At 42.0% G+C, this 12,410-nt stretch overlaps 2 protein-coding genes across 5 annotated transcripts in view; one reads left to right on the plus strand and one right to left on the minus strand.

Annotated features, from left to right (window-relative positions):
• The window catches only part of SRPK1 (SRSF protein kinase 1), a 40,730-nt gene extending 39,043 nt beyond the window's left edge, over window positions 1-1,687 (minus strand). The window contains exons 1-2 of the mRNA XM_058178984.1: window positions 1,328-1,687; window positions 822-882 (exon numbers count right to left, since the gene is read on the minus strand). Coding sequence (XP_058034967.1) covers window positions 822-882; window positions 1,328-1,649 — 383 coding nt within the window. The 5' untranslated portion in view covers window positions 1,650-1,687. The remainder of the gene's footprint in view (window positions 1-821; window positions 883-1,327) is intronic.
• Window positions 1,688-1,767: 80 nt separating this feature from the next.
• The window catches only part of MAPK14 (mitogen-activated protein kinase 14), a 45,460-nt gene continuing 34,817 nt past the window's right edge, over window positions 1,768-12,410 (plus strand). For 2 of the 4 annotated variants that reach the window (XM_058178985.1, XM_058178988.1), the window contains exons 1-2: window positions 5,375-5,635; window positions 11,035-11,164. In XM_058178985.1, coding sequence (XP_058034968.1) covers window positions 5,520-5,635; window positions 11,035-11,164 — 246 coding nt within the window. In that variant the 5' untranslated portion in view covers window positions 5,375-5,519. Of the gene's footprint in view, window positions 2,045-5,202; window positions 5,636-11,034; window positions 11,165-12,410 lie in introns of those variants that run through there. The other 2 variants (XM_058178986.1, XM_058178987.1) reach the window with 2 other exon arrangements.

Raw genomic sequence — 12,410 nt, forward strand, 5'->3', positions numbered from 1 at the left:
GTCACACGATGGTAACTTCCTTAAAAATAAAAATCCAATAAGTAAATAAATTAGTGTGCTATAGGCTTACACACTTGCCAGTGTGTACATTACAGCCTTAAAAATGTTCCACAGGGCATAAATCAAAGGTAATTGAATTTATTTAAATTTAATAAAGACCTCCTCAGCATACAAGCAATTTTCTGTTATTCAATAGTAAGTCTAACTGAAATCTATCAGAAGTTTTAGAAGGTGGGAGCTGAAGGCAAGGTATAAATCAACACTGTTAAAATGTGGAGTTCCTGTTTTGCCCATGGCTATAAAATGAAGCTTTAGAATTAAACTGAACTATGGTACTTAAGTTGCATAAAGTAAAGCCTTTAGCTAAACAATAAGCAAGAAGAAGGGGTGGGAGGAATGGTGCAAATCCAGAAGGAACTTTAGATATTTCAGATCTCTCAGAGAAAGAAGGTAGGGTTTTCCCATAAAGCACTTAAATGGCTATTATGACCCAAATAATAACCAAGTACAGTAGCAGAATACCCAGGAATGGCGAGAACATACAATGTAAATTTGGCCCTGTTTTATATGTGACTCAAATATCCTGGTAGCATTTCTATGATTAAATCCATTAAACTTACTTTAGAAAAATTGATAAATGTATTAATAGAGATTAAACACATACTTTTAATACACATAGCGCCATAAGGACAGGCTGATATGAACAGGGGTAATACTGGATTACACAGAAATGTTTACTAGACTTTCTCCCCTTTATTTCAGTTCAGAATATACAACTTTCAACAATTACCTTCCTTAGAAACCCAATGGGGAACACTTACTTTCTCTGGGCCTTTTCTTTCTTGGCTTTGGTCCGTTTTTTTCGGGCTTGCAATGCTAAAACTGAAAAGAGATGAGGAAGCAGAAGAAAGCTGAATCAAAATCGGGTATAGGAAGTTTAATTTTTAGCATCATCATTGGTTTACAAATCCTTCAGTAGAGGCACCATTTATGATCGATTTCAATTATATATGCCCCGTCAGATTTTTTTCCCCTTAAGAACGTAACCTAGGTGGAGACAAAGCATCATACTCTCCTCCTCGTACGCACAAAGGGGAGAGCTAAGCAGACGCTTAAGTACATTACTGTCAACATACCTGAAAAATGCAACAGGCATCTATTATTAAGTATATTAAAAAGAACCCAGAACCCAGACCATTTAGATCAGAGCAGCAGGTTGAATTCAAATTAAAGGAGGACCAAGAAGAGCAACCTCTTCCTGAGGCGAATTAAGCAAGTGGGGGGGAGGGAAAAACCGGAGCAAAAAAAAAAAGCCCAACGCGCTCACCTTTCCGTTCCATGGCGGCCAGCGACGGCAGCCCCGCTGAGCTCCCGCGCGTGCGCTCTAAAGATGTTCCTTGCGCCTGCGCCTGGCGTGGGCGGGCCGGCCGGCGCGTGCGTACGGCCGGTATCTTCGCGCGCCGTTGTACGCGCCACCAAATTTCTTCGGCGCCGCTGCTGTCACTTCCTTCCGAGCTGGGACTACTGAGGAAAGCCACGCCCCCCGGCTCTTCCAAGCGCGTACGGCACCGCCCCCTCCTCCTCCTCCTCCTCTGCATGGGAGGGCGAAGCCGCACGTTAGGCTCCTCGGCCGCCTCTCCCTGTCCCATGTGCGGAGCGCATGCGCTTCCCCCTCCGCAGCCCGCTGTTTTCCCTTTCGGTTTTCGCCGGATTTGGCGGGGTCAGAGAGCGGGGCAAGGGTTAAAAACTCCGCCTGGCGGGCGGTAGCGAGGTGCCGTCGCTAGACAGAGAATTGTGACGTATCCGCCGCCAATTCTGCTTGCGGGCGAAGTTTCAAGTCATAGGCACAGCCGACATGAGATTCAAAGAGGGCAAGAACGCCTTTCGGGGGTGCCAATCCGAGCGGTTGTTCCGGCAACGGGTTTCTGATGGGTCCCCATCCATCAGCAAGTGGCGTGCAGGTCGCTGCGTCCTGCAGAATTACGAGCTGCTTTGAGACGGCTATTAGAGGCGTTCTTGATGTGTTTAAGGATCGACTTCTAACGTGAGATTTAGGGTTTTGTTATTTTCGCATTCTTCAAGAAGTATCTTTCCGCAGAGCGGCGTCTAATATCTGATATGTCCTCTACATCAGGGGTCTCCAACCTTGGCAACTTTAAGCCTGGAGGACTTCAACTCCCAGAATTCCCCAGCGAAGCTGGCTGGGGAATTCTGGGAGTTGAAGTTCTCCAGGCTTAAAGTTGTCAAGGTTGGAGACCCCCGTTCTACATTTTAAATGAATTTTTGGTACTTTTTTTTTTAATTCTTGTAGGTCGCCCTCAGTCACTTTGTGTGAGATGGGTGGCTATGTAAATTTAACAAATAAGTTGAAGGTTATATAATGTATAAAGCGTGATTTCCCCTTACAAATCCTGTTCCTGGGGGTGGGTGGGGGAGACGGAAACGACCATTGCCTGTTAGTAAGTTGCCCATTTGCCAAGTGAATATATGGGTGAATATGTGGGTGAATATATTGCATCAACACTGGGTCAGTACAAACGAAGCAGAGTGGGCGCTTTTGATTTCTTGAGTAAGGCTGGACAACACTTGTGGAGTAAAGCAAATTAAATTTAAAATAAACGGAAATCCAGCAGTTTCAGTAACTTAGGCTGGTTAAACTGAGGAAGCTTCTTGGATGAGAAGCGAAACGTCTTCAAAGAAAACCAGAAAGTCCAGTTGCCTGTTGAAAAAAGCACCTTTGGGACAACCAGGACCTGGATAGACATTTAGGCTGGTTAAGCAAAAACGAGCGGGGGGGGAAAAAAGCTCTTTTCATTACAGGTATTCACGTTAATCGCTAAATCAAAGAGGCTGCCTTAGAAATGTCGCCATGAAGATTACGGCACTTCTTCGCCTAAAGCTCCGAGCTGCAGTTTTTCCCATAGCAACGGGGAGGAAAAGCAAGAAGATATAAAAGCGGGCTCGCGCTGTCAAACTAAACCCCCGAGGAAGGCCATACCTACGATTGCCTCAAACCCCGCCTTCCCCGTTTCCTCCTCTCTCCTCCTAGAATCTCGCGAGACCATCCTGGAGGGCTGCGCTCGTTTAGGCCGCAAGAATCAGGTTCCATATTGGGGCATTGCCTCTAGCGATTCCGAGCCGTAGATCTCGCGATACCTCTGCGATCGATTGGTCGAGGATCTAGGAAGAGGTTCGGAGAAGTCAGACTGGCGTGACTTCGTCATTGCCTGGATCCCCGCTCGACTCTTAAACCAGCTCCGATCTCCTTAGAGACCTTGCGTGCTCCCTGGGTGGCCTTTCCCGTCAGGGATTGGGCAGCCTGGAGAAGTGAGCGCTTGCGTTGTCCGCCCCCGCTCCAGCCACTGTTCCTGCAGCAGTCCTTCTCCTTTCCTCCCGAGGAAGGGCTGCAAGCGGTGCAAGGCGCTCGGGACGAAGCCGCGGCCAGCGACCGAAGTTGCAGCTAGGCGCGGGCGACTTTCCCACCTCCTTCCCTCCGCGCGGGAAACTCCCTTTCGCAGCAGGGGGAGGAGCCGAGGTCCCCAGTTCGAGGGTCTCCTCCCTCCCGGCCCCACTGGGTGGGGCGGACTTGGGGGTCGAGATGACCCAGGAGCGGCCCAAGTTCTACCGGCAAGAGCTGAACAAGACGATCTGGGAGGTGCCCGAGCGTTACCAGAACCTCTCGCCGGTGGGTTCTGGAGCTTACGGCTCCGTCTGGTGAGTTGCGACCATTGACAGGGAAAAAAAGGAGGAAACGTCGCCGTCTGCGCTGCATCCAAAGGGCGGAACGCGCATCTTTGCAGCGCCGCCCGGCATATGCGGTTGCCCGCATTCTCACCGAGGCCTGTCACTCCGGTGGGGATCCTATTCCTTGGCAGTTTTTTTTTTTAAAGCCTCTCGGGGTGGTTGGGCTTAGTATGCTTACACACACCCTGCACACCCCAAAAGAAGGTTTGTTCAAGTTGCGGTATCAGAAGGAACTGGTTTGGGCTGTTCTTTTATGCTCTCTAAAGTCCGGGAGTGTAGATTTATGCTGTCCTCTGATGCTTTATTCTGTCCTCTATGCCAGGGGTCTCCCACCTTGGCAACTTTAAGCCTGGTGGATTTCAACTCCCAGAAGCTGGCTGGGGAATTCTGGGAGTTGAAGTTCTCCAGGCTTAAAGTTGCCAAGGTTGGAGACCCCCGTTCTACATTTTAAATGAATTTTTGGTACTTTTTTTTTAAATTCTTGTAGGTCGCCCTCAGTCACTTTGTGTGAGATGGGTGGGTATGTAAATTTAACAAATAAGTTGAAGGTTATATAATGTATAAAGCGTGATTTCCCCTTACAAATCCTGTTCCTGGGGGTGGGTGGGGGAGACGGAAACGACCATTGCCTGTTAGTAAGTTGCCCATTTGCCAAGTGAATATATAGGTGAATATGTGGGTGAATATATTGCATCAACACTGGGTCAGTACAAACGAAGCAGAGTGGGCGCTTTTGATTTCTTGAGTAAGGCTGGACAACACTTGTGGAGTAAAGCAAATTAAATTTAAAATAAACGGAAATCCAGCAGTTTCAGTAACTTAGGCTGGTTAAACTGAGGAAGCTTCTTGGATGAGAAGCGAAACGTCTTCAAAGAAAACCAGAAAGTCCAGTTGCCTGTTGAAAAAAGCACCTTTGGGACAACCAGGACCTGGATAGACATTTAGGCTGGTTAAGCAAAAACGAGCGGGGGGGGGGGAAGCTCTTTTCATTACAGGAATTCACGTTAATCGCTAAATCAAAGAGGCTGCCTTAGAAATGTCGCCATGAAGATTACGGCACTTCTTCGCCTAAAGCTCCGAGCTGCAGTTTTTCCCATAGCAACGGGGAGGAAAAGCAAGAAGATATAAAAGCGGGCTCGCGCTGTCAAACTAAACCCCCGAGGAAGGCCATACCTACGATTGCCTCAAACCCCGCCTTCCCCCGTTTCCCTCCCTCTCTCCTCCTAGAATCTCGCGAGACCATCCTGGAGGGCTGCGCTCGTTTAGGCCGCAAGAATCAGGTTCCATATTGGGGCATTGCCTCTAGCGATTCCGAGCCGTAGATCTCGCGATACCTCTGCTATGGATTGGTCGAGGATCTAGGAAGAGGTTCGGAGAAGTCAGACTGGCGTGACTTCGTCATTGCCTGGATCCCCGCTCGACTCTTAAACCAGCTCCGATCTCCTTAGAGACCTTGCGTGCTCCCTGAGTGGCCTTTCCCGTCAGGGATTGGGCAGCCTGGAGAAGTGAGCGCTTGCGTTGTCCGCCCCCGCTCCAGCCACTGTTCCTGCAGCAGTCCTTCTCCTTTCCTCCCGAGGAAGGCTGCAAGCGGTGCAAGGCGCTCGGGACGAAGCCGCGGCCAGCGACCGAAGTTGCAGCTAGGCGCGGGCGACTTTCCCACCTCCTTCCCTCCGCGCGGGAAACTCCCTTTCGCAGCAGGGGGAGGAGCCGAGGTCCCCAGTTCGAGGGTCTCCTCCCTCCCGGCCCCACTGGGTGGGGCGGACTTGGGGGTCGAGATGACCCAGGAGCGGCCCAAGTTCTACCGGCAAGAGCTGAACAAGACGATCTGGGAGGTGCCCGAGCGTTACCAGAACCTCTCGCCGGTGGGTTCTGGAGCTTACGGCTCCGTCTGGTGAGTTGCGACCATTGACAGGGAAAAAAAGGAGGAAACGTCGCCGTCTGCGCTGCATCCAAAGGGCGGAACGCGCATCTTTGCAGCGCCGCCCGGCATATGCGGTTGCCCGCATTCTCACCGAGGCCTGTCACCCCGGTGGGGATCCTATTCCTTGGCAGTTTTTTTTTTAAAGCCTCTCGGGGTGGTTGGGCTTAGTATGCTTACACACACCCTGCACACCCCAAAAGAAGGTTTGTTCAAGTTGCGGTATCAGAAGGAACTGGTTTGGGCTGTTCTTTTATGCTCTCTAAAGTCCGGGCGTGTAGATTTATGCTGTCCTCTGATGCTTTATTCTGTCCTCTATGCCAGGGGTCTCCCACCTTGGCAACTTTAAGCCTGGTGGATTTCAACTCCCAGAAGCTGGCTGGGGAATTCTGGGAGTTGAAGTCCACCAGGCTTAAAGTTGCCAAGGTTGGAGACCCCTGCTCTATGTTTTATTCAATCACTTTGTCCTGTCAGTCTCTTTCTTTCCCTTGTGGACGCTTTCCACTTACCGTATTTTGTTCTGAGCAATCATCTGGTAGGTGGTGACCCTGTTAGACTAGGACCCAGGGAAACCTAAGTGCAAGCCGAACCTGCAAACCCACTCACCCCTGGAAGCTCGTTGGTCAATTTTGGACTTTTCCTTCCTCTGGTTGCTCTTTTGACCCAGTTTATCTCCCTGGGTTAATAAGGGGGAGGGCGGGGAAAGGGGACAATGATGACAAATTGAGCGTTTTGTACTCTGCCGTGAGCTGGAGGAAAGGCCAGATAAAAATTTAACGAATATGCATAAACTATCTTGCTTTTCTAGTGCTTTAAATGATAGGCTTTGGGAGAGAGGAATTGCTTAATTATTCTTGTCCCAGTTTCAGTTTGGAATTGCTGGGCAGGTTGTCTTAGACAGAGATCTGGCTTGGAGAGTGCCTTGATGACTTCAGAATCTTTCCAGGCAAAAATTGTTTCTTGTTAGGGTGATGTTGCTTTCTGATGGGACTACATCAGGAAAGCAGTGACTTCAGCACTGCATGATGAGAGACTTAGCCAGCCAAATATATTGCTTTCATCTCTTCTATCCTGAAAGAAGCTTCCGGCAGCATATATCCTTTCTGTTCTCCCATTGTTTTTCTTCTTACAAAGATTGTGGGTATGTTAGGCTGACCAGGATTGACCTGGATTTGAATTTCAGCATTACCAAACTGAATTTTCTGAGAGTATGAATAGCACTTTCTTAAATAAAGTTAGCATATTTCAGCATACTCTTGTAAATAGAAGAAGCTGTGGGTTGCATAAGCTGAGCATAAAGACATTGTAATATAGTTGAAAAGAAGTAATGTAAATTAGAAGAGGAAGCTATAATGTTTCTCCTAAGGATATTTTGCACTGTATTTTCTGATGTGCATTAGTAGAAGAAAAATATTATACAGTAGTTATGCCTCATGGAGAAAAGAAGATTTAAGGAAATCAGATTCATTGACAAATCACTACAAATAACACCTATGCTATGTTAAGTTAGACAGTAAATAAAGGCAAGGCAGCCTACCTTTTTGCTTTTGTGGAAATATGTAGATTTTGCTAACATTGTAGGCATCTTAAAAATGGCTATAATGATTACTGCCTCTAGTCATAACATTTTATTGCAATAGTTTATAGATTCTATAGATTCACTCTGCCACTCCAACTTTTTGTAATGAGTAGGAGAATACATTCCAAATGAGACAGTATTTTTATTTTCCATGAATGTTTGTAGAGCTTAAGTAAATATTGCTGGAATTCCTTTGTACAACATGCCTGAATATTCTTACATTAAAAAAAAAAACATTAAAAGTCAGTTATGCTGGTAAATCTTTCCTTTTTTTCTGATTAGAAGGAAGTAAAGTACTCTTGACAAATACATTGCTTAACAAATGCAGTAGGATTAGTCAATAGACCTATCAGTGCTTTTAGTTCATACTGTATTGGTCTCTTATGGCTTCTCTAAATGCTCTACATTACTGAAATTCAGCACTAAACCTCCCAGATAACATTATGCCAGGAATCAAACATTGAAAGAGTATACCATTATTCAAAATGCATCATATATAGGTAGTCCTCAACTTGCAACCACAATTGAGCCCAAAATTTCTGTTGCTAAGTGAGAGACAGTTAAGTGAATTTTGCCCCGTTTTATCACCTATTTTGTCACAGTTGTTAAGTGACTCACTACAGTTGTTAAGCAAGTAACACATTTGTTGTGAAATGGCTTCCCCATTGATTCTGCTTGTCAGAAGGTGGCAAAAGGTGTTCACATGACTCTAAACACTGCAACTGTCATAAATACGAATCAGGTGCCAAGCATCTGAATTTTGATCACATGACCATAGAGGGTGCTATAATAGTCTTAACTGTGAGAAACGGTCATAAGTCACTTTTTTCAGTGCTGTTGTAAATTCAAACAGTCAGCTGTTGCAATTTGAGGACTACCTTCTATAGAAAGGACATTGGAATAATATTAAAATGCATTTCATTATTTTTTAAAAAATAAATGTAAATGCCTACTGACTCTACTTAGATCTATGAATATTTTTGTTCAATCTGTTGTTTCAAATACCTCAAATAAAGGCATATAAAGTTATTAGTTTCTTGATACAAATTTTTATATAGCCATTTCAAATTCAAATTTGGACATGCTTTTTTGGCAACAAAATGTGTTTAGTATATTTTTAAGAGTTTGTTTATGTAAGTTTTTAATGATTTATTTCAGCCAATCTAAAAGCACTACGTATGTTATAGTCGTGGAAAGATGTACAGAGAATCAGCATGCTTTTATATCTGTAAAAATGTAGTTCAGTTTTTAAAGGTCTAGCGGCCAAGTTTTCTTTCTAATGTTTACACCTCTAGAAAATAGATTATTTATGTTATACTCCTAGTTCTGAGAATGAGTCATCGTTATATACCAAAATTTCATCACATGAGAAAAACAGTATATTTTAAATTCATACAGATGATTATTAAATTTTCTAATTTATGGTGTAGCCACAAAGATTTCAGTTAGACTTAGATTTTAGTTCCTACTCCTTATTCAAAAATAAGGCATTCAGTTTCAGTTGGTAAATTTGAATAGGATATAGTGGGACTTCCTTGAGAAACCAATGTAGTTCTGTTATAACCAATGTAGTTCTGGCGAGCTTCAAAGTTTTAAATAGTTATATTTAAATAGTTATATTCTCCCCCTTTCCTCCAAACATCTTAAGGCAGGGAAATAATTAACTATGTCTGGATATTCACGTAATCTGAAGATTATCATTGTTCTTTTACTATATATTTAAGGTAGTCCTAGATTTATGACCGTAATTGAGACCAGAATTTAAGCAGGGCTGCTATAAATTTATTTATTTATTTATTTATTATTCGTATTTGTATACCGCCCTATCTCCCGAAGGACTCAGGGCGGTTCACAGGCAAATAAAAACATTTATATACAAATTAAAATAACCATTTAAAAAACTTATTCTAAAGCCCGATTCTTAAAAATAAATGAGTTATGGCCAATTTGACAACCTTTTTGCCATGATTATTAAGTGAATCATATGGTCATTGAGCAAATCTGGCTCCCCCCATTGACTTTGCTTGACTGGCTGGGAAGGTCACAAATGATGATCACATGACCTCAGGATCCTGCAACCATGATAGATACATGCAATTGCCAAAAGCCCTAATTTTAATTACATGATCTTGGAGATGCTGTGATGGTCATAAGTGTGAAAAATGATGTAAGTCACTTTTTTCAATGCTGTTATAACTTTAGTCACTAAACAAATGATTGTAAGTTGAGAACTACTTGTACTTTGTTCCATCTTGAGACCCATCTTATAGTTTTTCAGGATAACATAACTATTTCAGCTAATGCTTCTAGCATTAGAAATTGCAGTGTGTTATGTGGTCTCAATTGAATTAGAAAGAAGAAAAAGTCTCATTCTCTATATACCTCCAGGTATAAATTGTTCTACAAGTTCCTGCTTTAAACTGACAAGAACATTCATTTTAAGGGCTCAGGATGAACTCAAAATTGCTTTTTCAAGAGGCAACTGGACTTTCTTGTTTTTCTTTGAAGATGTTTCACTTCTCACCCAAGAAGCTTCTTCAGCTCTGACTGGATGGTGGGGACCTCAAATGTATTCTTAGAAAATTAGAATTAAAACTGCCCACCTGCTTATATAAAGGAAAAGGAGAAGATGATTAGATATGGATCTTTCCTTGGAACTAGTTTGGCATGATGAGGATTCAAGTCAATTAGTGGTGTATGACATCAGTTCTTCCTGTGCCAATACAGACATTGCAGACATTTTGCAAGAACTCCTGCCAGCCTTAAATAATTGGGTATCCATTGTGGGAATGTCTCTTTTTATGTTCAGTCCAGTGCAGTTAATAACACATAAGCGATTATTTTCAATTTAGCACAGGTATGGCTGACTCTGGGGAAGAGTGAAAAAAGATTTTCCATTCAATTTCAAGCTAAAAATGATATGGGCACATTAGTTTTAGGATACATTTTAACAGAAAAACAGACAGAAATTCAAGCTATTTGTTGCCATATTGGCTTGCTGTAGTGAAATTATGTACTGAAATTCTGGCAAATGCTTTTTCTATTCAAATGCAGTAAAATTATTTCTTACTGAACTGTGGTGTAGTCAGATATACAATATCTGTTTCATGTTCAGATCTGATGGGTGGTTCTTTGTACATTTTGCACTTGTTTGCTAGTTAATAACAATTACAAAAATATGTCTGGATTTTTTTAATATGTAGAAATGAGTGTACAGTATCTCTTTAGTGTTGTCTGTCAATCTGATTAGATCAGAAACCATGGCAATAAAATTTCAACATTTTACCGCTTCCAAGTGTCTGAAAAAAAACAATGTCTTGATATTTCTGAATTAAGTTATTCAATCTAAAGATCTGAGGAGTAGTTTGGACTTTATTTCCACAACTGGCTTGCTATGAGGCATTCATCGTGCTTCAAGATATAGGGAGCTTTTGTTTAGGAAATGTCACAATATATGAATTTTGAGGTTGAAACTTTCAAGGAGTTTACAGGAAGTCGTTGTCATATCTCTGTGTTATTAGTCATATGATTGCAAGATTTTTCATTCTTTCTTTATAAAGCAAAAATAATTCCCAAACTTATTCATTTAATATAGTATATTAAAATGAATATCATATAATAATTCTTTTCCAAGTTTACTCCGAGAAAATTTTTCAACTTCTTTTGGAGCTCATATTCTAAGTTACAAAAGTTAGTTACATTCTTTCAAAAGAATAAGATAAATGATAATCTTTTCATTATAAAATGCTAATACTGATTACACCATTAATGTTTTTTTTAAATGAATTTATAGCTCTGCCTTTGATGCTAAAACTGGCCTCCGTGTGGCAGTGAAGAAATTGTCCAGACCATTTCAGTCTATCATACATGCCAAAAGGACCTACCGCGAACTGCGACTGCTTAAACATATGAAACATGAAAATGTGAGTTTGACATAAATCATAATTATATTTGGTTTGAGAGCAAAGTTGAGTATGAACTGTTTGTTAACTCTGGTTCACTGTACGAGTGAAGTCTCTGAGCAGGAAAGGGGTTAGTCAGGCTCATGCAGAACTACTGTCTGAAAGTTTTCTTTATACAGGGCCAGGTACAATGAATATGATTGTGCTGAATCCAAAGCACCTTTCACACATTGGAACTGAACACTGCAATCCATGAGTTTCCATTTGGCAGTTTACATGTCAGCCATAATGAAATGAAAATGACGTCAGTCTTCAAGCAAACAATGATAGTGGATGGATATAGTAGTGCAGTATTTATTCTCCTATTAACTAAGAGCATAGTCAAATTTGAGGAAATAATATAACTGTTAATTCTGCAATCTGCAACTCTGGAGCCTGTTGTGAAATACTTCATAACTTCTCTGTATTTCTGGAATGCAATATTGCAAAAACATTTCTTCTTCTAGTGCAGTTGTTGCCCAGGTTAAGCAACCCTGTCAGATGAGTTGTTAGTTCTTATCTTGTTTGATTAGAATTTGGTTGATTTTTTAAAAGACCTCTAGACAGATTTCATTTTATTGTTTGAAGGTTGTTTTTTTTTGTTTTTTTGCAAATAGTATTGCTTTTTTGGTTTTAATTCCTTGTTCATTTCTAGAGCTACTGATATAAAATAAGCAGCTACATAAATCAAATGATTATGCCTGTCATTTGATGCAAAGTTCACAATATTTAATAAATAGATCTATCCTACACAAATTTTATTTGAGTAAAGCCTGCAGTATTGAGGATTGAACTGATGTAGATTTTTGAAGTACAGTACAGCTAATCTGCTTTTAATCAAAATACTTCTTCAGATATATTAGTAAATAATTTTTATTTATTTATTAAATTTTAATGAAAGTGTAGAAAAGTTGTTCTATAAAAGCACTTCCTAATTTCCCTTTAAGTGCTAGGAAGACCAATACAACAAAATTATGCAGATGAACCTGTATGATCAGATTGTCAACTCTTTGACCATAACAGTTCAAACTATAGCTCCTGTTGCATAGTGCCTTGCTTCTAAATAATATATTTTTTATACTGAGCCACAGTGGCCCAGTGACTTTGCCCACTGCTAGGCTCAAGGTTGACTCAGCCTTCCCTCCTTCCAAGGTCAGTATGAGGACCCAGATTGTTGGGGTCAATATGCTGACTGTAACCTGCTTAGAGAGTGCTGTAAAGTCTTAAA

The sequence above is a fragment of the Ahaetulla prasina genome, chromosome 3 (assembly GCF_028640845.1).
Source record: "Ahaetulla prasina isolate Xishuangbanna chromosome 3, ASM2864084v1, whole genome shotgun sequence".
Taxonomy (NCBI): domain Eukaryota; kingdom Metazoa; phylum Chordata; class Lepidosauria; order Squamata; family Colubridae; genus Ahaetulla; species Ahaetulla prasina.